The sequence below is a fragment of the Barbus barbus genome (genome assembly GCF_936440315.1).
Source record: "Barbus barbus genome assembly, chromosome: 1".
Classification (NCBI taxonomy): Eukaryota; Metazoa; Chordata; class Actinopteri; order Cypriniformes; family Cyprinidae; genus Barbus; species Barbus barbus.
In genome coordinates this window covers 22171057-22196923 of record NC_136729.1, presented here as the reverse complement: position 1 = coordinate 22196923, position 25867 = coordinate 22171057, and the positions used below count along the sequence as shown (strand labels likewise).

The 25867-nt window shown below is 41.1% G+C and overlaps 1 protein-coding gene across 7 annotated transcripts in view; it reads right to left on the bottom strand.

The window, feature by feature from the left end:
• Nucleotides 1-971: 971 nt before the first annotated feature.
• Nucleotides 972-25867, bottom strand: part of LOC306871333 (chromodomain-helicase-DNA-binding protein 9-like) — an 83641-nt gene continuing 58745 nt past the window's right edge. For 3 of the 7 annotated variants that reach the window (XM_079419166.1, XM_079419167.1, XM_079419172.1), the window contains 22 exons: nt 25667-25840; nt 25339-25524; nt 24470-24580; nt 16835-17031; nt 16241-16440; nt 15969-16128; nt 13420-13509; nt 12684-12787; nt 12479-12596; nt 12314-12371; nt 11705-11753; nt 11345-11588; nt 10325-10530; nt 9335-10207; nt 8062-8222; nt 7616-7846; nt 6562-6739; nt 5885-6024; nt 5552-5773; nt 5307-5444; nt 5100-5204; nt 972-4390 (listed from right to left, as the gene is read on the bottom strand). In XM_079419166.1, coding sequence (XP_079275292.1) covers nt 3515-4390; nt 5100-5204; nt 5307-5444; nt 5552-5773; nt 5885-6024; nt 6562-6739; nt 7616-7846; nt 8062-8222; nt 9335-10207; nt 10325-10530; nt 11345-11588; nt 11705-11753; nt 12314-12371; nt 12479-12596; nt 12684-12787; nt 13420-13509; nt 15969-16128; nt 16241-16440; nt 16835-17031; nt 24470-24580; nt 25339-25524; nt 25667-25840 — 4821 coding nt within the window. In that variant the 3' untranslated portion in view covers nt 972-3514. The remainder of the gene's footprint in view (nt 4391-5099; nt 5205-5306; nt 5445-5551; nt 5774-5884; nt 6025-6561; nt 6740-7615; nt 7847-8061; nt 8223-9334; nt 10208-10324; nt 10531-11344; nt 11589-11704; nt 11754-12313; nt 12372-12478; nt 12597-12683; nt 12788-13419; nt 13510-15968; nt 16129-16240; nt 16441-16834; nt 17032-24469; nt 24581-25338; nt 25525-25666; nt 25841-25867) is intronic. The other 4 variants (XM_079419168.1, XM_079419170.1, XM_079419171.1 and 1 more) reach the window with 4 other exon arrangements.

Sequence of the window (25867 nt, the reverse complement as noted above, 5' to 3'; positions counted from 1 at the left end):
GATGTTGGAGGAGGGAATTGGCTTCTCACTCTTTTTCTGCAAAAAGGTCTATAGTGGTTCCAGTCAGGTGATTTGTCTGGCCAAATGTCCAGGTTTTATGATCGTGACACCATCTTTTTCACTCTTTAGCATTAGTTTCAGTGATTTATATTTGATCAGTTGCAGTTCTTTCATGGGTGTTGGCTTTGTGAAGTTCTTTGTGGAAACAGGATATTCCAGGTCAATTAAGTTTGCTTAATGTTGACGCAATCATCCTTAGTGTTATCTCTATCATTCACTTTCATGTTTCACCTTATTCTTCTTCTCTGATGAATACTAGCCTAACAGCCAAAACCGTAAAGACTGTTGTTCTCAAAACACTAAAACCATTGGGCTGTTGAGGTTACAGATGCTCCTGGTAAATGGGCTGCCATGATTTGTTCTTTTTGAAAGTCTGACAAGTCACCCATTTCACATATGGCTTGAAAACGTATACTATAGAGAATACTGACAACAAAACGATATATGATAATTGCGATGCTTCAGTATTTCGCCGTAGCTAACAAAATTGATATTAACCCCTATAATAACAGTTAACCTTATTTTGTCCAAGCTTGTAATGTGTATTATTTTGCTTGATGTAAAGTCACAACAAGAATATATATTGTTTGTCAATTATTAGTTGTCTGTTATTAGTGCAGTATTACTGTATATCTAGTCAGCCAACATTTTACTTCTGATTGTGTCACATTTCTGAATAGGATGAAATGAATATTATATAAGAACTCTACTTCCCAATCATTATATAACATTATTTGTCCATCACTGCAAGCACACAGATTAGATCGTCACATTCTGTGCTGTATGTTGTTACTGACAAGTGTCATTTGTGCACTGCACTGTCAATGTCATTACCTTAAAATACTTTAAAATTCCAACCACAATCAAACAAGCTCAGTTTATCATCGATTAATAAAAACATTTTTAGATTTTAGACAGTTTTAGATTTTAATAACTGGTGCTTCAGCTCAAAACAAACAAATACATTTGACAAATTTCACATGAGACAAGATTTTTCTGTAGAGTCAGAATATGTTTAATAAAAATAATTAAACCTCAATTTCTTCTATAGAACTTCATAGAAAGTAAATCAATAAATTACAAACTTTTTAAGACATGAATCCTGCACTACAAGAAGCATTAATTGACTACACAGGCCACAACTTGCAAGTATTGCAACTGTCCAAAAACAAAAAAGGAGGGGCTTTAATTTCAAAGTATTAAAAATATGAAAACAAATGAGTCTTGTCTGTCAATTCAATCATTTACATAATTGAAAACAAACGTTTATTTGCAGTAGTGTATTTCTATTTCATTTGCGGTTGCATGGTGGATGTCATTGTCTTTGTGCCACAACGGCAAGTCTTGCCCTGATTCTGGTCAGTAGTCCAGCGGTTCATAACGCAACATGAAATACAAACAAAATATTGAATTAATGTACATTAAAAAAAAAAAAGGAAAAAAAAGAAAGGAAAATCAACAAATGTCCAATTCTCAGTCAAAGCTGCAGTTCTTCTCAGAACATCACTCTGTTAAATGAGATGCTAACGCTGCGGATGTCATAAAAACAGGAACTAGATAGGTTTCATGTGCGGTTTTGGGAAGAAGTGGAAAGCAGCAATACCTGTACACAGTTTCAAAGTGCGTGGCTCAGCACGAACTAACTGGAAAGAGGAAGATCTGATGCCACAGTGGAGAGGAGACGGCATTCAGAACATCTAACGAGGCAAAGTTACACTGAGAGATAAGAGAGAGGGCATCTGTGTGAAACCATGATGAATGAAATCAAACATGCTTGGAAAGACCCATCAATATAACAGTGTTCACTAGTGAGACAGGCAAAGAGTTGCATTGTGCAGTGCATCCCGAAGAAATTTGCATCACAAATGGAAAACTTCAGTAGCCGAACCTGAATATGAACAAACGTGATGCAGCAGAGACTCGCGTGAATTGAATGAGCCTAACAGTCTAGAACAAGCACATCAGCACACGTAACAGAAAAATAATCACATACACGTCCTGATTCAAAACGCCAATGAGGTTCATCGTGTTGGCCGAGGTGCTGGATTGCGACGAATCGTATTATGAGGGACAGACACTGAAGTATGGCATAAGGACACTTCTAGATCAGTCATTTACATCTAACAGCAGCGAGGCGACTATGTGGATCTGCATTTTGACAGACTAAGGGAACGTGTGATTTTTGACCTTTGTAACCTTTATCAGTGCGGATGAATTGATAGTAGGGTTGTTAGAGTAACTGAAATACTGCAAATACTTGAATTCCTCTCAATACTCTCACGTGGATTACAAAAGCGATGAGCTAATATGACAATACTGTAGCAGTCTGTGGAAAAGAGAGCATATGTGCACTGCTGTTTATCACAAGGGGGTTTGCACGCAAGGCCGACAGGACCTTGGACACATAGATTTTCATGCAAATTGAGGCAACAGTGTTCATATGCACAGAACATCACACACACACACACAGTGCTGTCTGAATGCTAAAAGAAACATGAATATATGGATGTGAAGGAAGTGGTCTGAAACTGAACGGTTATGTTTGTTGCAAACATATGCACGCACATTGATTTGGGGCTTTGAGAGGAATGTGTCCCTTAAAGAATGAATGGTTCACTGTGGATGTCACCGTACAGCATGTTGACAAGATGGATTACATGTTTCCATGTACAAAACTCAAATCTTTGGGTAAAATAGCTGTATGAAAAGAATTTGAAAGAACGAAAGAAAGAAAAAGTAAAGAAAGAACAGACCTTGGGCAGGAGGCAAAGTCCGGGCCAGTAAGCAGATGCACAAATCGCAAGAGAAGTGAATGAACAAGAACTTATGTGATGAATGAATGAATGAATGAATGAACAAACAAACAAAGGAACGCAGGGTCTCTACAGCTTCAGTGACATTCATAAGCTGCCTGTGTGTTATTGCTGTGGATCTGTAGGTATGCTCTGTGAAGTCTATGTGTTCAGGATCCTGCTCAAGTATTTACAAATGAAACCCAAACAGTCGATGTGTTCTTTCTCCCAAAACAAAATATATTAATTATACAGCTCTGCAATGAGCAACAGTGTCCTCATCTCTTTAATAAAATTAAATCCCGACATAGCTATAACAATAATGCCTTTTAGTTTTTGCTTCTTGTCTGTTGCAATTGTACATCATGGTGTAATACAATTTCACAAAGTTTTTTTTTGTTTTGTTTTGTTTTTCGACATGCAAAACGTCTCTTCGAAACAACATTGTACCCAAACAAACACTGAAATCTCATTTCAGTTTTCCTAGGATCTCTGTTTTCCGTTTTTTCCTCTTCATTACACAACACTTTAGTTATTATATTTACATGGAAACAAAAAACATGATGTAGTAAATGCAGGATAACTCCTATATGTGTTTATATGTATACATTTCTAAGAGATGTATATAAATATATAATATTTATTTATACATGTATAAAGACTCAGTCTTCGTCGCTGGAATCGGAATCCTCGGATGACTCGGAGGAGCTGTCAGACTCGGAGGAGGATGACTCCGCCTTTGCTGAGCCCTCTGGACCACTGGTATCCTTCTTTTCGTCGGGATCCTCCCCCTCATCGCTGTCTTTGTCCTCCGAGCGGCTGGGCAGCTGCGCCGTGGCTTTAGAGGCAGCAGGTTGCTGTGGTGGGGTTGGCTGAGTGTTTGCAGCTTGCGGCTGGTTGGCCACAGGCAGTTTAAGGCCTGGCGTAAGAAGCATCCCTGGGTAGAGCATACTAGAGAGGAGAAGGGGGTTGAGGGCCAGTGGGTGGCCTGAAGCAGAAGCACTTGTTTGATTGGAGTTGGCGGCCGTCGAGGTGGTGGCTTTTGAGCTTTGACCCTCTGTCCTTTCCGTTTTGCCATCAGGACTCAAAGTCTCAGCCGACCCTTTGGGTGTGGCGGACTCTACACCGCTCTTCTTTTTCCCATCCTCGTCGCTCGTCAAAGTCACACCTGCCGCGTCCTGTTTTCCGAGGATACCGCTCATCCCGAGGAGGTTCGGCAGCCCGGTCATTCCGGATAGCATCATCGGAAACATGGTGGCCATGTTGGTGGGGTCGTGAGGCAGTCCCATGAGGCCAGTGGTGAGTTGGAGAGACTGGAGGCTCTGGAGGTTGTGCTGAAGAGCTTGAAGACTAGGTAGGTCCAGCCCAGCGAGCAGGCCGTTGGTTAGGAGCGGGTTGAGCCCCAGGGCGGCGTTGGCACTGGCCACAGTGGATGCTTTAGCCAAAGCGTTTTTGGGACGTCGTCCTCGCCGGCACACTTCTTCAGGAACGATGGGGCCGGTCAGGATACGGTCAAACATACTTTCAGGAAGGTAACCCTGGAAACACAAACACATCTTTTATACAAGTAGGAAAAAAACATCCATAACGTTTTAGTTAATACAAAGGGTTTTATGGTTTCCTTCAGGTTTTGGTAAAATTAGAATCATATTTTAGGGCTGTCATCATTTTCATCACACAATTATTGTGGCCAAAAGAATTCACGATAACACTATTATTGCTAACTATACTAACTATTGCTAGCTATTATTGCTATCAGTGGAATTCATCTTGAACTTTGTTCATTTTGTGCTTTCTCTTTTTTGGACAATGAATCACTCAAAATACGAGTGTATGGAGGCGGACAGAGAGGTTGTAACCATAACTGTGCAAAACGATCTTACTGTTGATTGGCACTTCCAGCAGACTGGGGTGTCTAACACCACTTCTTTTTTATGAAATCCAAAAACTCCCACACTGGCAAGCTCACTTTTATGGGTGTGGGTAGCATGTCTCCTTCAACATAATTTTGTGTGGCAGCAGTAGCTACACAATGTTTGCAGTTGACTTCTTTCTGATGGGTGGTAGCCAGCATTACACAGTGCTGGATTGTTTACAATATTATCGATTGTATAGTACTAACACATTATTATTATTATTTTTTTTTTTTTAAATACTATGGTTAGCATCATGTCGGTATAGTGCGGCACCTCTAATTTCTGTTAATGCGCTATATTTGGAATGAATAATGTTTCTCTTTTTACTCACAGACTGTTTAACAACGTCAGCCCACTCTGGTGGGACACCATACTCTGGATTCTCCTGCAGGAAACGACTTAAATCTTTCAGAGGAGGAGCAAATGCACCACCAATCTGGAACAAAGAAATATAAAACAATTATTACTAACAACACTCAGTATCAGCAAGAAAAAAATTAAAATCTGTCCATAAAATCTATTACCATCACGTACTCACCTTGCGAGCATTTCGCCTGTTGATGATCTGTACTCGCTCTTCTCCAGTTAGGCTGTTGATGTCAATTTTGTTTGGGTTTCTGCAGCGATGTCTCTTCTGTTTTGGTCTGCCATCTTGAAACTGCATCTTGTTTGCGGTCTGCAATAGAGGTATGATCAGAAACTTCCATGCATATTTTTACAGACAGCAATCTGAAATAAAAACTTGTTTGTTTGTTTTTTAATCCAGAAAAATCTGCTATTTACAGGAATAAAGGCTCCCACATCTGCCACGAAGCCTGGGTGCTCTTTTAGCCACTGGTCAAGATCTTTCCGTTTTGGAGCATCCTCTCCGGCTAGTCGCGTCCCATCTTTGAGGCTGATGACGGGAACGCGGGTTTCCATATCAAGGGTGCTGGGCCCCTGAGGTGTGCTCAACCCAGGGGGAGCGGATGTACTGGCAACACTGCTACTCCAGCCAGCAGGAGTCTGCAAATATAGGTCATGCATTCGCCTTATTGATACTGGAGCATGCCAACTTTCTAAATGTCTGAATATAAAATGAAAAGTAAAAAAAAACAGGTCATAAGCAAATCAAACCTGCTCTGCCATCATAGGAGGCCTGTTTCTGTTCATGAACAGCAGGTCCATCCCCTCCACATTCTTCCGCCGTCCTCTCCTCTTCTTTATTATGGGCTGTCCGTCCATAACTCCATTCAGTTGCATTTGCTCTGGCAGTACTGCAGTAACACAAAGAACATGCACTTTTAGTGTCATCCAGTACTGTACATTGCATACAGTGCAGTGTGGTTGGTGGGTAAAGCAGATATCTCATTGAACATGTGCCCCTGGACCACAAAACCAGTCATAAGGGTCGAAACTGAGATTTATACATCATCCGAACGCTTTTCTGAAATATATCCATTGATGTATGGTTTGTTTGGATCGAACAATATTTGGGCCAAGATACAACTATTTGAAAATCTGGAATCTGAGGGTGCAAAAAAACTCTAAATATTGAGAAAATCGCCTTTAAAGTTGTCCAAATGAAGTCCTTAGCAATGCATATTACTCATCAAAAATTAAGTTTTGATACATTTACGGAAGGAAATTTACAAAATATCTTCATGGAACATGATCTTTACATGATTTTTGGCATAAAAGAAAAATTGATAATTTTGACCCATACAATGTATGTTTGGCTATTGCTACAAATATACCTGTGCTACTTATGACTGGTTTTGTGGTCTAGGGTCACAAATATGGTTGAACATTACCTTGTGGATAGCTGTTCTGTGTTTTAGTGTAGTCTGCAAGGCTGGTATCAGATGCGTTCTGTAACTCTTGTAGCCGGGCTAAGTACTGCTGCTGGGCAAGAGGTCCCTCCTCACCCTCCAGGGGGCGCTTCAGAGGCAAACCTTGCTTCTGGAAGGTCAGTTTAAGGCTGCCCTCCTGCTGCAAGACACAGGCCAAGGGTCAGCGGTTAAAGACACATTGCTAATAGGGCATATCCCTATGAAGCCTATGAGACTGGTTTGAGACCTCATACGAGGTTCATAAATGGCATTAGGTTTTATACAGAAAAGAATTTTAGCAAAATCGCCACTAGTGGGTTGAGGTAACAGAAACACAGTGAAGTCATATAGCTTAAAGCTGATGTGTGTAATTTTTTTGATGCACAAATACTTTTTCCATTCTCAGTTTAATATGCCAAAAATAAGTTGAACATGGGTTGATTCTCACAAGCTGGTTTTATCAAAACATTGCTCTGTGCGTTTGAGCATCCCGACCAGTCGGATATTAGCAACATTAGCTCAGCTAATAAGACATTTTTCAACCAGGACTACTTGTTTATCAAAAATAGAAATGTATACTTGTCTCTAATGCTCACCCAGATTCACCCAGAATTTGATTTGGTCCAAAATACAGTAAAACAATAACATTGTAAAATATTAAAATAAAGTATATCAATATTTAAATAAAGCATAATAATTAAATATAATATTATTACACACTTCACCTTTAAAGCAAAGGACAGAGGCTAAGATTTTGTGCACTGGGTTTAGTTTAAATGTGCGAATGTTGCAACTTCAGTGTAGTAGATTTGATTCGATCCCAGCAAGATTCAATCTAAGCAAAAACGCTAACAATGTAAACTAAAAATTAAACTGAACCTGCAAAATTTTCAAAGCAAAATCAAATGAAAGGAAGAAAGAAACAAATACTGGAGGAAAAGGGGGAAGACCAAACAATAAAAACAAACAAAACATGCCAAGCGCTGCAATGACACTGCAGATCGGCATTTGTGGGGGAGAACGTAAAATAACATACGTCATTGATTTTGACTGAGAACTCCTTTTCTCTGTCTGCAACATGCTTCTTCACCTTTGAACCCTGAGGGGAGGCTGAAGGGTCTTCTGTGAGCGTGGTTGTGTTGTCCAGGAGTTTGGTGGTGTAGAAAGAAGTCACTGCATTGCCTTCGTATGCACGACGAACCCCTGGCCATTTCCCCTTCAACACTGCCTGACATATACTGTCCAACCGGTTTATCATGACACGGTCCTGCAATGCGTGGACAATATTAATGTAAGGACATTACAAGTAAGTTCTGTACTTTAAGGTGGAACATTATGATTGTGGTGGGGTAGAGAAAAAACATATTCCAAATATTCCAAACTTTTGTTGAATGAACAACACTGCTCTTACTGTGACAGAGCCTCAAATAAGATACACTGATAGAGTGAGACCGGACAGGGATGTTGGCCTGGGCTGCTCACCTTTGGCCAGTAGGAGGCAGCAAGCATATAACCTCCCTGAAAAGGGTGTGGAGGGTTAGAGAGACCGTTGGTCACATGACTGTCCTGCATGTCATCTTGTGTAGTGTTGAGAGAGGCAAAGCTGTCTTCATCAAAGCCTTTAACACCAGGCACTGCTGAAGCTACCGGAATACAGACAGAGGTAACCGTGTTATACTGATCAAACATACTTTAAACATTATCCATTTCACGTTTTACAAAACTCAGACAACCTACTACATTTATCAAAATGCACTTGACCTTCCATTTCCAGTGTGATGAATGAACCAGAAGCAATATCAATCTCTTTTCTTGACTCATTTGGCTAGACTAACAGACAGGACATTTTCACATAAAACTGGATTCAAACAACTATTTACTTCTGAGATGACAACAGAACGCCTCTTGCTGAATGTAAACATGTAATAGAGGATATATCGCAACTTTGTATGTTAAAAGCTTATTACATAAAAGCTTCACATATTAAAAAAAAAAATAGCAGGCAGTATACAGTATATAGGCTGCACACTGCCGTAAGCACTACACAAGCTTTTAAACCACACTGAAGATATACATATTGAATGAAGCTTTTCTCTCTCTTAAAATAGTCTCTGGGCATGCTTAAACTCATGACCCTCAAAACTGATTAATGCATTAGTGAGTCAAGTGAATGGACACCTGAATGCTGTTACTGGGTCTGCCTTCTACCCAAGTAAAACCGCTTAAAAATCACCTTTGCACTGGCACACATGAAAATATGAAAAAAAAAAACACTACCATATACTGTACACTGTTCAAAATACACTATCATTCAAAAGTTTGGGGTTGGTAAGATTTTGAATGTTTTTAAAACAAGGGCTCACCAAGGTTGCATTTCTTTGATCAACAGATTGATATTTATTCCTGTGATGGCAAAGCTGAATTTTCAGCAGCCATTACTACAGTCTTCAGTGTCACGTGATCCTTCAGAGATCATTCAAATATGCTCATTTGTTGCTCAAGAAACATTTTTTGTCACAGTTATTGTTGAAAACAGTTGTGCTTCTAAATAGTTGATGAACAGAAAATTCAAAAGAACAGCATTTACTTGAAACTGAAATCTTTTAGAACATTATAAATCTCTTTACTGTCACTTTTAATCAATTAACTGCCCTAAATAAAAGTAATAATTTCTATTAAAAAATAAAAACTCTTACTGTTACAGTTACTTTAGAAAGGCGACAGCTTACTATAAGTTAATCAGATAACTACTCACCGTTCTTTGGTACCTCCTCACTGTCACTGTCTTCTGAAGACGAGGATGACGATGATGATGAAGACGAAGAGCTTGAAGAACAGGAGGAAGACGAAGACGAGGAACTGGATCCAGACCGTGACGAAGACGAGGATGAGGAAGAAGATCTTGATGAACTTGCCGAAGAGCTGGATGAGGAGCCACCCGAGTCTGAGTCAGATCCCGACCCCCTCCTGGCCTCTCTGCGGCTCCGTTTACTCAGCTTCTTCTGTTTTCGAGTTACTGAGTTCGGCGTGAGTGGTTTTGTTCTGGCCGCCACCATCCGGCTCTCGTTCTCTCCCACTTTGTGGATATCATCTTTCTCATCCACTCCTGAAGGTGTGGGTGGTCTGATAGAGGGCGTCTCCATCTTGGGATTTTGCTCTCCACTCTCTTCCTCTCCCTCTGACAGCAGCTTTTCCTTCAGTTCAGTTTGGTTTGGGAGCGGTGAAGCAGAAGCCTCTTTAGCCTGAATATGCTGAAGGGGGGTTGGGATGTGACACTGTCCCAGTGAAGGCATCTGATTCTGGGCTTGGACTTGTGCTGCAGTTCCCTTGTTCTGGCTGTAGTTTCTCTGTGCCGCTATAAAGCAGAGCTCCGGGTCACGGAGGATATGGTAGTCTGTTCGGCTGACTCCGTGTTTGGCTGCCCCAAGCAGAAGATCCCGATCGTGGGATCCTGTTTCCCACCACACTGGAAGATCCGGTCCTGGCTGGCACAGTGCGAGACGCTCATAAAGCTGCGGGTGACGTAACACCTGTTCTCTTATCTTCCGCAGCAACTCCACTCTGTATAAGGTACGGGAGGCACGCTCCTCTGTGATTGGTTGTATAGCAAGAGAGGAGTCCATCATATCTGAGGGGAGAGCAGACAAAAACTTATGATGAATGAGTACAAGATAATGTATTGGCAGACTGGTGGCAAACCAAGTTGAGCAGATGTTGTGCATCAATAGATGTTTCTGGCACTGACCTCCCTCTATAGCAGGCAGGCGGCAGACCCTCCTGCACATGGCAATAAAGGCACACAGGTATTTGTGTAGACTCTCGTCAGTTTTCTTGTGCAGTCGAGCCATGGCTCTGAACTTGGTCCAGTCAAAGCGGCCCAAATCTGGATCAAACACTACCCCAAATGTTGAAACCACGCGATAGAAATCCGCCTCCTCTCTCCGCGTCCACCTATTGAGAAATGGACAAAAGATCAATTCATAAACAAAGTTACTGGCCCACACAAAGAAATTCTAGACAAAAAAGTGAACCGCACTCATACAAAGATATATTTTATAAAGTTTCTTAAAGCTGCACCTAGTAATTCTGTGGTTTATATTTGCCTCTTTTTCGTCTTAAATCCAAGTAGTGGATTCAAGATGTTTCTGTTTATTAACTCCGTTGAATGGCTGATCATGTGGGGAGCTGCCCATTTTATGTAAAATAAAACAGCTTTTTCTAGGCCACATCTCATGTTTGTTTACATTATTTGTCAAGTGTTATTCATTTATTTTTTAAAAGCAGAAAAACATGTGCATTCTTAAATCGAATTAAAGCTAAGCTGGAATACCCTATATTACTAAAACAATATAACTCTAGGAATATTACACTTGCAGACTTTTTAAATGGTAACAGAAAACTGGGCATCAAACACTAAACGACTGAGGAACACACACCACAACATACTTTAAAGCTTTTCTGAAAACAACAACAAACTCACACAGAAACCAGCACCTCATTGCTAGGAGACACATGACAATGAAAAAAAAAAAAAGTGTTCTAAAATCAGCTCAAAATTTTAAACATGTCTGGATGGAATCATAGGTATAAAGAGTGTAACCATCATCCACTACATGATTTTCTGTGATATCTATCAACTCCAGCGGCCAAAAATCTACAGACTGGCTCTGATTTCATGCAACTAGCATGAACTCCTGCACACTTCAAATCGAAGGGCAAATGTTAGTGTAGTGTATCACAGCTGACATTAACTATAGTCTCTCACCGTTGTTGTCTTTCAATCTTAGCAGCAATTTTGGGATTGAGTGTGTTGCTGATCGTGGGGGGAAGAGGGTAGAGGGCAGGGGTCATGGTCTGCTGTGTCTGGTGAATCTGAAGTATCTGTCTGCTCTTGGTGAAGCGCTGAGAAGCAGTGATCAGACGTCGTAGTCGGGCCGTCAGTGCGGAGGTTGAGGGCCAGTACATCCCTGATCCAGTCCCACCACCACCATCTAATACAGACCCTCCTTCTGCACCAACACACAAACACACTGCTAAAAACTAACAATAACTTAATATTAACTCAAAAATGTTTATTTAAAAAAGGGGATGAGAAACACTATGTAACACTATAGTTTGTCAATACCTCCTCCTGTATCAGTGATGACCAGGTCTCCTGGGGAAGAAGCATCATCCTAAAGATAAGAGCACATGTTGAGTCATGGAATTTTAACTAAATTTGAATTGCGGTAGCACACAGGAAACTGTTGTAAATGTTTGTAACAGTATGTTTTAATATGAGTTATTGTGTATGTTGCCATACATGCAGCACATGAGGTATTTCCAGGACCATTGTATGTATTTTATATACATTAATATAGAAAATTAAAGTTCCTGCAGTTGATTTATAAATGATTATAAATACTGTAAATACACACACACACACAGTATTTTACAGTATTCCAAGTATTCTACATATCAGGGAACAAATAGGCAGCTATTTAGTCACAAAACATGTTGAACTAATAAACACTTCTGTTTTTTGACCGTGTTTATTGAAACTAGATTCCTCTTCGTGTCATTCCAATTGAACATACTATGGGCTGTGGCCTATTCAATTCAAATTCCAACTCATGAATTGAAAAGGCAACCAATTCTAAAATTCGCCCATTCCTGAAGTCACTCTAATTGAGATTCTTTGAGCTTGTGTGTGACATTCTTATCAGGCCCAGTTCTCTCTTCTCCAATTGCATACCTCCATATCATCCTTCAGCAAAGCTGGAGCAGGCTTATACTCAGGGTCGTCCACATCTCTGCACACACAGATAACACACACACACACACACAGTTACAAACAAGGCAGAAACTGATAAAAGACTTCCCCTATCTGTATGAATGGAGCAATGCTTGTGTCTCTTACCCATCCATAAAGTCATTTCCTCTCTGTTCAGCAGCGATGGCCTTCTCGTCTGGCCGCCCAACCCTTTCTAAGAAACACAGTGCTGGATCTGCACGAATAGTGTTGTACTTCTCATAACCTACAATACATACAAACAACCATTAGATAAAAGAGTAAACCGACCCACACAGAAAGCCTTGAGCGCAACAGAGCTGATCAGACTCACCGTGCTTAAAGACTCCTAACAGGAGACATTTGTCTGAGAGCATGTCCCACCACAGAGCAGGCATTTCTGAATGATCCGGCTCAGGAACCCAGATCTCTATCTCACTGCAAGACGGCAAAACAAACATTTCCACCATTGTGAAGTGAAGTGACATACGGCCAAGTATGGTGACCCATACTCGGAATTCGTGCTCTGCATTTTAACACACACAGCAGTGAACACACACACACACACCATGAACACACTTTTAAGGTTTAGATTTTGGAACAGATTTAAGTCTGATATTGTCATTTGCTGAATTTATTTTTGGTGAACTATTCTTTTAAATACAGGCATTGATATTACATGTGTACGTTCCTGAAGTTTCCTCAGCAGAACAGCAGATGGCGCTTTAATGTTCCTCTTACTAAACAAACTGGCTTAAACTGACTAATACTGGAGGAGTTCAATGAGGACCTATTTTATAATCCTAATATGCGAAGGGATCTATGATACACAAGTGAACTGCTTTATATTATTAGGTTTTGATCAGTTTTATATGGCTTAAAATTAAATACAAATGACCAGCATGTTAAAAAACATAATTTAAAATACTAAGAACTCTTATATACAGAAATTACTGGTACTGCTACTTCTACCACTATTAGTACAATACATGTAGAATACGCTCCTCAGATGTTTTGGTTTCCCAGACCAGGGAGAGTAATAAGGCGAGAGGATCCATGGCAATGCTTACCTGGCATCTGCCCCATCCAGCACTTTTTGGCACTGCACTCCAATCACCTCTTGTTTCAGATAGTACAGCATTCTAACCCTCAGCAGCACCCTGCCAGACAGAGAGATTGAGATCAAAGTGTTATTATATATATATACATATATACATACATACATACATATATATATATTGTTTTACTCAGCAAGGATGCATTAAATTGATCAAAAGTGAGAATAAAAATAAAGTTTAAAACATTATTAATGTTACAAAAGATTAATAAAAAAATACTTTGAACGTTCTATAGTAAAACTGTAACTGCTAATAACACTGATAATAATAACGAATGCTTCTTGAGCACCAATTTAGCATATTAGCATGATTTCTGAAGAACCATGACACTGAAGACTGCAGTAATGCAGTAGCTGCTGAAAACACAGCTGTCATTGCCATGTAAATTACATTTTAAAATAGTCAGAATTTTAAATTGTAATAATATTTCACAACATTACTTTTATGAAGTTTTGATCAAATAAATGTAGCCTTGGTTAGCAAGAGACCTCTTTCAAAAACAAAACAAAATCTTATCGTCCCCAAACTTTTGAACAGGACTGTAAATGTGTACGATCTGATGTAAAACGCACTGCCATATGGCTGGCGTTAATGAGTGCTAACACATACAGCCTTTTCCAGCCTTTTCATTTTTTTTTTATGAAATTTGCTTCAGAGAGCATGCATGACAGTAAATGTAGACAATGTAACCGTTCAAAAACATAAACGTTGAAAAACAGTTAAGAAAATGTAAAAATCCTATATCTGTAAATTTTTTAGAACATTTGTGTGTGTGTGTGTGTGTGTGTGTGTGTGTGTGTGTGTGTATGCATATATATGCGAAGCATGACTTTAAGAACTTTGCTTTTAAGCTTATTCACATCTGTCCATGTTATGATCTTCATGTGAAAGGACTTATTTTACAGTATCTCATACTAAAACTCACACTTTCACCCTAACATTAGTGGCATTTCAGCCCTGAGAAAAAATGCAGACGCATAACAAAGCTGACAGCTGTGTCCCAGGTCATCGCTTATGTGTGTGTGTTAAACAGGACAGCTTTCTAAACAATAGGGAACTTTCTCCAATGGCAGAGAACCCTGGATGCAGCCAGCCTTACAGTAATAAAACTCTCTTAACACACGTCCAGGTCTAGAACAGATCAATTATCAAAGCACAATCACACAGTCTGGTTTATAGCATGACATGCTGCTGCTTTCTAATGCAGGAACTGTTAAGCGTTTGTGACAAACAAAAAGACAGAGTGGGAACAGCCAGCCAGATTTGATTGTGAGTTTGACAACGTAAGTGTCGAAAACTGAAGAGCGTGACCTGAAAGCACCTCTCATCTTCCATTCCCTAAGAGAAAAACCCCTAAACAAGTGTGTGAGAGTGGGCTCTACCACAAAAAGATCAAAGGGCTAAAATGGGAGATTCCCCTTTTATCACTGCATCACACACTTCCTCCAGAGTGGCAGATATCCATCTAATGAGTGGCTGTGTGGTTGAAAGTGGGTGTTACTGCTGCTTTATGGCCTAATGTTATTGGTGGGCTGCACAACAGGCTGAGGCATTGTGCATTTCATTTATATATATATATATATTATTTAGCTCTGCATGTGGGCTGAAACAAATCGTATAGAACTGTGAAACTGCTCACAGCAATATTAATACTGCATTCCTTGCCAACACTTGACTACAGTATCTCACCAGAGAGGGATCTGTGAGCTTTAGTGTCTTCACATGTGAAAATCACTTCTCATTTGCCTAAGGCTAAATTTTTCTTAACTTTGTCAAAACCATTGACATGCCTACACTGCATTACCAACAGCTGTTAACAAAAATGGCAAACAAATTACTTCTGGTCACTTTGTCGTTACACAGTGCTGTACTGTGTTAACACCCATTAACACCAGCCATATGGCTGTGCATTTTACATCAGATCATGCATAATACAGTTTGGGGTCAATACTACAAAACTTTTTTTTTTTGAAAGAAATTAATATTTTATTTTAAAAAAGTAACAATAAAGACATTTATAATGAGGAAAAACTATTTAAAATAAATTATGTTCTTTTGAACTGAATTCTGAGAAATGAGAATTCTAAAAAAAATAATTTTTTTTTTTTTCCAAAAATATATTAAACAGTATAACTTTTTTCAACAAATTATAATAGTATAAAAAGTTCATTTCTTGAGCATCAAATAATCACAGAATGTTTTCTGTAGAATCATGTGACACCGAAGACTGGACTAATGGCTACTGAAAATTTAGCTTTGTCATCACAGGAATAATTTACATTTTTTAAATATATATTTAAATAGAAAACTCTAGTTACTTTCCATTATAATAATCTTTTACAATATTACTGTTTTATTGTATTATTTGTCAAAAACAGTATTATTTGTCAAATTAATACAACACTGGTTAACAGGTTTCTTTCAAAAACACCATTTTATCGACCCCAAATTTTTGGTGTATCAAACAGTAGCGTATATTGTGTTTGCGATGCAATACTCACTTGTTGCAGTGATGTTTCAGATGCTTCTTGTACCCGTCATCAGACAACATGTGTTCTGGGTTGTGTTTTCGGATCCATTCTGCCTTCTGGATATCAAATGAGCTAGACTGAGTCTTCATCTTCTTTCCTTTTCTGCCTCGTGGCACTGGAGTCGACAAACCTGCACAAGTCACATAAAAAAAAAAATCGAAATAATGTCACATGATTTATAAACAGACATTAATCCTGGATGTATCAAAATGCAACAGGTAACTGAATTTCAGTCCTCATACCCAAATGGTTCTGAAGTTCCTTGGTCCTGCCGTCCTCTGTGGGAGCGATCAGATCCCACATGAAGCTCTTGATTTTATCATCTCCACGGTAATGAACGAGGCAGTATGCCAGGAGTGCTCTGCATATCGACTCCACGTCACGCTCGGTCAGCTGACGCTTAAAGCGCCCGTGAGCCAGGATATCCTTCCAGCGGCCCCACCTACGACCACGGAAACAAATTCAATGGTCCTTCATTTCATCATCAGTGTCAAGAACTCTGCCTGAGAAGAGTCTCACTTCCTATATTTACATATTTGCTATAAAGTTTATGTAGTGTATTATATGTATTAAACATGTTAAATTGAAATATATAAAATTTAAAATGTTACTATTTCAAATAAACGCTGTTCTTTTGAACTTTCCGCTTATTAAAGAATCCTGGAGAAAAAAAATGTATCATGGTTTCTACAAAAATTTTAAGCAGCAGAAACGTTTGGTCAAGAAACATCTTTCAAAAATAAAAATTGTACAAAATTTAAAACAGTTGAGTATATATAGTTATTGTACTGGCATATAACAAAACCCATATCGGTAGAGCAATAGCCATCGCTCACCCGTACACCAAGAGATTTTTCTCCACCCGGAAGCACTCTGTGCGGCCATAGCTGTTGAGGCGGTCATGTGGCCGGCGGAGTTTGGGTTTGTCATCTCCACTACTCTCCCCTTCAGAGAGCTCGGCCAGCTCGTCCTTAGTAGCGCTGAATGGCCGGGTCTGTTTCCTGACACGAGGGGTGTCGATCACCAGACTGTTCTGTAGCAAAACCACATCAAATAACAACAGTTAAAACAGAACCACTGACCCACCTTTACTGCGAGCAGTGCTATGCATTTAAATTAGGCCAACCGCATTCATGAAAACTGATGTTTGCTTTCAATCGGTCTTTGCTCTCAATTGCAGCACTTACAACTAAAATACAGAGGAACAATGATCGAGTTACTTCAAAGAGTACATTAAATTAAATACCAATCATGTTAGCCAGCATCCTGTCATCTCTTACAGCAATGCCTCTCTGCTCAAAATCTCATTTCTGGGGGTTTTCCCCATCAGCCACTGACAGTCAAAGCAGCTTTCTGTAACTTGATTTTTTATTTTTTATTAACACAGATGTCTAGGCAGTTGTCAAAGTAATCCTGGCACTGGAGAGTCAGCTAGGAGGATACGGGCTTCTCTGCTACACTGTTAAACTTTGTTCTGTTTCATTCCTCCTGACCGCCGGAGGTGGTGCTTAAGCACTAGTGAATTATCGCAGCGCCAGCTCGATAGGTCGAGATAATATACCAAAAAGGTCACGTGGTGACGTAGGCTGAGCCTCGAGTATAATAGACACACTAGCTCAGCCTTCGGTCTCTTTCACTTTCTCGCTTGTCTGTGATAGGTCGTTCTTCAATCGATTTTCGCGCTGTCAAGTGCAGCTTAACAGAGCAGCAAATTATTGTCCTCGCAAGCTGTGACAGCGTGCTCTTAGGAGTTTTTTTGGGATTGGACTTTCGACTGAATTGGTGAGTTTGTTTGCTTTATTGGATATATTGTTGATATATTGATAACACTTGGTGCTTCTCAGGTTCTATCCGGTGGCCAGTGTTAACGATCAATTACTGACTGTTCCCCGCCGAGTTTTTAGAATTTTTCTGTTCTCTTACATAAAATTTTGAAACACTTTGTGCTGCTCAGCGCTATCCAGTGGCTAGTGTTTTTTTCCTTGTTGGTACAGTGACATCCCCACTGTTATCACTTTAGAGACGGATTCTGTGAAACGACTTGTGCTTCTCGGTGCTATCCGGAGGCTGTGTTTCGCCACCCTTATACGTTGGCGGTTCCCCGCTAACCTTATCTCTAAATAATATATATTTTGTGAAACACCAAGTGCTTCTCGGGTCTATCCGGTGGCTAGTGTTTTTCAACGCTGATAGATCGATTATTCCCTGCTATTTTCCAAGCAGTTTCCGATACGTTGAGCTCCTCTGTATAATCCGACGGCCAGTTGTCAAGTGTATATTTTTTGTATCTCATTGTTTTGCCCTGTTATTGCGGTGGCCATGGCTCACGGTTCTATTGCTACTGGATTCGCAATAACATGTAAGCTGTGCCCTAATACTCTCCTACCTGACGATGGCCACAATGTTTGTCCGCCCTGCTCGGGAATACAGCAGTTGAGAGAGGCTCTCACGGACACATGTCTGCACTTTAGCCTTTTACCCATGTCAGAAAGACGGCTCCGTCTTGCCAAATTGGATCCCAAGTCCTCAGTAGGACTTGGAGGAACAGAGCAGCAACCCGTCACAAGGAATCGAAAACGTGGTGTATCTGCGGCTGCCGGTGCTCCCCCATCTAAGAAGGCAATGTCAAGGAACGAGCAATTAGATAAAGCTTTTCTTTCTAAGACAGTTGCTGTCCTTTCTTCCGAGATGACAGAGATAAAACGCCTTCTTCAGACGCTCCAGCCTGTTATACCTCCCTCACCTAGAGCTATCACACAGGCAGATGGAGAGGGTTCTAGGGAAATGGATGACGAACCTTTCAGTTCCTCTTCTCCATCTCGCACTGACTTTGACGTGCTCTCTACAAGCGCATTTGACTCGTTTTCAGGATCATTTCAATGCGGTGGATGTTGCTATGCAATCATCCCCCCAGGAGAATACAGTTTTTTCAGCTGCAGGGGGTTCTAGTGGTGATTCGATGAACTCGGGACTAACTCCATCCTCCGTGGATGATACCCTAACTGTGCTCCAGATGGCGGTTGCTCGTTTGGGTCTGGATAACCCGCCAGTGCAACCAGCCCAGTCCAACTTCTTTTTTAGGCAGCCTTCAGCTGGGTCTAACTTTGCAATGCCACCATGCAAGGATTTCGTTGCAGAATTTTCAAACTCCCTAACAGGGTCTAGTACACCTAAACGGCGGTCAAAGCCTGCCCGTACACTGGCATCTATCGTGGATGCAGATAGCATTGGGGTTGGCTGTGCTCAAGAAATTGAGCAACCTGTCACTGCCCTTGTGGTGTCACCAGATGAGGCCCTGCGAGGCAATGTGCATTGCCCCAGTACTCTGTGCGGTCGCACAGACTCGTTACTCAAAAAAGCATGAGTCTACCGCGTATATAACCCGTGCGGAGAACACAATATGTCAGTTACTCCTCGCCACAACTAGTACACTAGAATCGGCAAATGTGGATCCTTCGGTTTCACAATGCCTTCAAACTGCGCTCCTGGCTATGGGCCATGTCACCCGTGAACTGGGTACTCTTACAGCCACGCTTCTGACAGCTCGCCGACAAGTGTGGCTCGCCCCGGCAAAACTGCCAGAGGATTGTAAAAAGACACTACGAGAACTCCCAATTGTTCCTGGTCACCTGTTTGGACCCAATGTTCCAGAGCTTCTGGAAAAGAGGTTAAAATTGTCTGAGGCCACTCGTCAGTTGACTCCGGCTCAGCGCACTCCTGTTTTTAAGGTGCCGGGCACTCAAACTCGACATCGTTTTGCAACACCAGAGCAACGATTCAGTCAGCGTCCTACACAACAGCCTCAGGGGTTACAGAGGCCTCGTGCCACTGAGGACACTCGTGGTTTTCGACCTCATCAGCAGCAGTCGCCAGGGGGTCCAAGTCAGCCCCCCCCCCCCCCCCACCGTTAAATGCCGCACGCACAAAGCTTGAGGCGCTGGGCAGGAGGTCGATAATTTCTCAAGTCTACACCTGCAGTACTGGAGGGAGATTACACTATATCCATGGGTTTGGACTACAATGAGCAGGGGGTATACTCTGCAGTTTCGACTCCGGCCCCCAAGATTTTCAAGGATTGTCCCTACAGTTATAAGGGATCCAGTTCATTCAGAAGCTCTTTCTCAAGAAATTTGTTCGCTGCTAGAGAAGGGAGCCATAGAAATAGTTCATACCCACTTTCAAAGGGACGGTTTTAATTCAACTAACTTACTTACTCGTTTCAAAGAAGGATGGCGGTTTTCGTCCAGTTCTAGACTTGAGGCATCGGCACGTTTTCCTGAAAACTCTTCCCTTTCGGATGTTACGTGCAGCTGACGTTCTTCGGTCAATAAACAGGGAAGATTGGTTCACAAGCATCTATTTGAAAGATGCTTACTTTCATGTTCCGATTGCTCCTCACCACAGGACGTTTCTTCGATTCAGCTTCAAGAACCAGACCTACCAATTCAGGGTCCAGCCGTTTGGTCTGTCTCTGGCCCCTCGAGTTTTCACGAGGTGCATGACTGCAGCTCTACATCCGCTGTGGTCCAGAGGGATGCAAATCCTGCCTTGTACTGGCTGCTGTGTTCACCCACAAAACAACAAGCTGTCCGCGACACCAGGATGCTTTTGGAACATGCGCATAAACTTGGTCTTGCAGTCAACAAGGCAAAGAGTTGTCTGAATCCAGTGCAAACAATAACTTACATTGGAATGACACTGGACTCCTGTGTAATGTCGGCCACCCTCTCACATGCTCGAGTGGGCAGTATTCTGCAGCTCCTTGCTTGTTTTGACCTGGGTGCAAGCTTGCCGTACAAGACTTTGTTACAACTCTTGGGGATACTGACCGCCGCCACTTCGGTGATTCCACTCCGCTTACTTCACCTCAGGCCTCTGCAGCGGTGGAACAACAGTTTGCGGTTGAGTCCTGCAAGACATCTTCAACGGCTGATCGTTGTCTCGCGCAGTTGTATCCAGGCATTGATACCGTGGAATCGCCGGGAGTTTTTGATGTCAGGTGTTCCTCTAGGGGTCATTCCTTCTCGGCGAGAGATTGTCATGACTGATGCTTCCCTCTTCGGGTGGGGGGCATCATGGAATCACAGGGATGTTTGTGGCCGGTGGTCTCCAGCTCGGTCCAGGGACCACATCAATCTACTGGAATTGAGTGCGGTTTTCTTCGCCCTTCAGCATTTCTTGCCAGTTCTATCAGGCCGTCATGTCCTCATTCGGTCCGTCAACACCTCGACAGTTTTTCACCTGAACCATCAAGGTGGAACAAAGTCCCTCAAGTCTCTGCATCTTACCCACAAGATACTCAAATGGTCTTTTCCTCGACTAGCATCGTTGAGGGCAGTTCACCTCCCGGGATCGAGAAATCAGATAGCAGATGCTCTATCGAGGGATCTTCTGCACCCAGGGGAATGGAGGCTTCACCTGGATGTGGTGCAGAGGATATGGGAACAGTTTGGCAAAGCAGAAGTGGATCTTTTTGCAACAGAGGCAAACAGTCACTGTCGCTTGTGGTTTGCAAGAACAGAGACATCCAGCCCGTTGGGGCAGGATGCTCGGTCTCACGAGTGGCCAAACTGCCCGCTTTATGCCTTTCCTCCTCTTCCGCTTCTGTGGGACACATTACACAGGATATCTCTGTGCAACCACAGAGTGTTGCTGGTAGCACAGAGATGGCCAACCAGGCCTTGGTTCCCCATGCTTCTGTCTCTGTTGATGGGCAGGCCATGGCAGCTTCCGTTTCAGAAGGATCTGTTGTCACAGATGAACGGCGCAGTATGGCATCCGTATCAGGCCCGTCTGCAGCTTTGGGTTTGGCCTCTGGGGCCGACTGTCTCTTAACAGATTGTGAGCCCGCTGTTGTTCATATCATAATTAGTGCTAGAGCTGCATCCACATGTCAGCTCTATGCAGCTCGTTGGATGATTTTCTCATTGTGGTGCAAGGAGCGTGGGTTAGATCCTGTACGCTGTGAAGTTCCTGGAGTTCTTAGTTTTTTACAGCATCTTTTGGATTCAGGCAAAGCAGCCTCCACACTGAAAGTATATGTTGCGGCCATCTCTGTGCATCCTATTCAGGTTAAGGGTTCTTCTCTTGGTTCTCATAATCTCGTGTGCAGTTTTTTGAAGGGTGCAAGTCGGCTGAGACCAGCTCGCAACCCCCATTTTCCTGGATGGGATTTGCAACTTGATCTTGATTTTGTTTGTCTGCCACCATTTGAGCCTTTGCAGACAGCTGACCTAAAATGGATATCTTTAAAGACTGCTTTTTTGTTGGCAATTGCGTCTGCTAAGCGTGTAAGTGAGTTACATGCATTGTCCGTCAGTGATTTATGTATGTGGTGGTTACCGGATGATTCTGGTGTTGTGCTCAGACCAAATCCTTCAAGTTCTGCTTCCGCAGTTTATAAATCAGTCAATCAGTTTAGCGGCTTTTCAGTCAGCACCACAGTAAGACCATTTAGGGGATCACCCTCTGTGTCCTGTGCAAGCCCTGAAGGGATATGTGAATGCTACCGTTCATTTTAGGAGCACAGATCAGCTTTTTGTTTGTTATGGTGGTGCAAGGAAAGGGATCGCTGTTTCAAAGCAGAGATTGTCAAATTGGATTGTTGAGGTTATCTCTTTGGCATACAAGCAGGCCCAAAAACCATTGCCAGAGGGTAACTCTTGTCATTCCACAAGGTCTGTGTCTACATTTTGGGCTGCTTTCAGAGGAGTCTCAATGGCAGATATCTGTGCTGCTGCTACTTGGGCTTCCCCGTGTACTTTTGCCCGCTTCTACAAGCTCAACGTTGCTGCCCCTCATGTTGTCAGTTCAGCAGTCCTTCAGGAGCAACCTTGAACTATTGTCAGGGGAGTGGCATTCCTCATGACTAGGGCTGGGTATCGAGTTCGATACTTTTTAGGCACCGACCGAATTGCCTCGATACCACAGAGTATCGAAAAACGTCTTGTCGTTCGGTACCAAATTTCGATACCTAAGGGGTTAATCTCATTAACGTCAGTGAGCCAATAAGCCTGCAGCACTAGGTGCGTTTGACTAGAAGTGACGCGGTGCTGATTGATCAGTGTTTGACATCCGCGAGAGCAATTCGAAAGCGTACGGAGCAGTCTGCTCTCTATATCGTGCAGTTTCGCTTACTTGACACAGACTGAAGCTCGCGTGACATTTCAGCGTCTGCCGTCTCACTAAATGAGGACATAAACACATGAACAACAGCTCTAGAACTGCTCTGAGAGTCACTTCATGAGCATTTTACCGTTTGATTTGAGTAAAACTTGCGTCATATCATATACACACAGAACTGTAAAGGTATTCCCGGAAACCCGTCAAAATAAAAGTTCGGATTAACTTGGAAGACACTGCGGCAGAAATAAATTAATATTGTTCAGCAGAGTGTACATACTGCTACTACTAGGCTACTATTAAAATTATTAAAACTCTTATTTTTTAATTAATGATCACAACATTTCTTCCATCTTTTAATTTTAATAGTAAAATTTTGTTTGCCAAAATAAATAAAGTTTTATTTTCAATAATTTAAAAGAAAAATGAAATTAATGTTTTATGCCTTCATTTGAAAACCAGATACAGAACACAGAATTTCTGAGGAAAAAGAAAACATTTCATAAGGCTGTTTTAAGAATAAATTTGACATACTACAACATAGAATTTAATAACAATAAAACATATTGTGAAAGAAAATAAAACATCCACTTATGAAAGTGGATACAGATTTTAAATTTCTTGAAGTCTTTAACAACCTAGAATAAATGAATAGAAATGATGATTCTGTCTGAGCTATGCGTTTTAAAACGAGCACGCACTAGTGTAAACTGAAAACTATTTGAGCTTTATTAAAATTATTTGTACTGATTTATTGTGTTGGCTATATTTTGTTCCTTTGTGCAGTGGCTCAGGAGATGTCTTTGAGTCTGTATACATGTCAACAAGCTGAAAAAAATTAAAAAGATAATGTAATCTTTTTTTAAACTGTTTAAAAATTGGTATCGAAAAAAGTATCGTTCAGGAACCGGTATCGAACTCAAGGTATCGGTATCGGTATCGATATCGAACATTTTTGAACAATACCCAGCCCTACTCATGACTATGTTGGTATGAGACATCCACTAGTGCTTAAACACCGCCTCTGGTGGTCAGGAGGAATGAAACAGAATGCTAGTTACGCATGTAACTGTGGTTCTGTGAATTCCGGATGACCGCTAGAGTTATTTGTCACTCGGAATGCGCGAGAAAGGCGTATCGAGACCGAAGGCTGAGCTCGTGTGTCTATTATACTCGAGGCTCAGCCTACGTCACCACGTGACCTTTTTGGTATATTATCTCGACCTATCGAGCTGGCGCTGCAATAATCCACTAGTGCTTAAGCACCGCCTCTGGCAGTCATCTGGAATTCACAGAACCACAGTTACATACGTAACTAGTGATTATGGCAGAGTTTGTGTATAACTTACTCTGTCATTGACTGTATCCATGTCAATCTCTGCTTTCTTAGCCCACTTGTCCCAGAAGTTGGGGTCATCCAGAGAGATGTCTGTTCTGTTCCCTGAAGCTACAAAACTGGCCTGTGAACAAATGAGAAATGTTAAAAAACAAATTAGAACAACACGTTAAATAATGTCTCTAAAATGACCCTTGCAGGTGAAAAAAAAAAAAAAAACATATGGAAGGCATAAGCACAAATACATAACAATTAGGACTGCAAAATATCGGACAAAAAAAATAAAAAATACATTCCAGTATTTTGTTTTTCTCTGATAATTATTGTGATGTGATCTTTTTTAATGACTCAAAAGATACGTTTTGGGGAAAAAACATAAAAGTGAATAGTTTTAAAAAAATATTTCCACAGCAACTGTAAAATTATAATAATAATATTGCATCTTAATTTCTTAATTTTCAAACATTACTCCAAAACTACAACTACAAACTAGAGGGAGCCTTTAAAGCTTCTTTTTGTTATATTTTATTTAGATATATTATTACTATTGTAATAATACTTTTGCACTATAAAATATAAAAGAGAGTATTTCAAATATTACAAATACTTACTATTATTATTATTTCATAGAATAACTGTAGAATAACAATACTAATATTTATGTCTTAATTTCTTCATTTTTAAGCATTTTTAAGTGGATATTTTGATGGAAACCACAGGGAGCCCTTAAAGCTTCTCCTTCATTGTTTAATTGTATTTCAATATATTAGCAACCTTAACAAGAATGTCTGAAAATTGCCTTTATACGAGAAACTGTAAGAAAACATTATGATCAATACTTTTAAACATACGAGAAATAAAAGATGAAAGAACGAAGCTGACCTTGGCAAAGGTGGAGCCCCGACCCTCAGATTCAATAGTGATGGTCTTGGTTCTGCGTTGCAGGATTTGGTCAATGTCCTCTTCACAAAATTTAGCCCCCTCATCTTCCTCGTCCATGATGGCACCATAAGCTCCACGCCGCAGAAGGTCCTCAATCTCCTTTTTAGACAGCTGCTGCTGCATCTGCTATAAAAGATTGACAATATATATTTCACCAGTACAACAAATATCCGTCAACACCACAGTGCGAATCTCCATGTAGAGAACAACAATGTAATGAGGGCTGGAGAAAAAAACCCTGATACATGGGTAACATTTGATGACTTACCCCTCCTCCTCCTATACTGTTGTCTCGTCCGCTCATGCTCTGAAGCACTGCTTTATCCAATCCCAGCTTTAGACTGGCTCTATCGAACATCTCTCGCTCATATGAGTTACGTGTGATTAGTCTATATACTTTTACTGCTTTATCCTGTCCAATCCGGTGGCAGCGAGCCTGAGCCTGTAGATTTAAAAAATAAAAAAATAA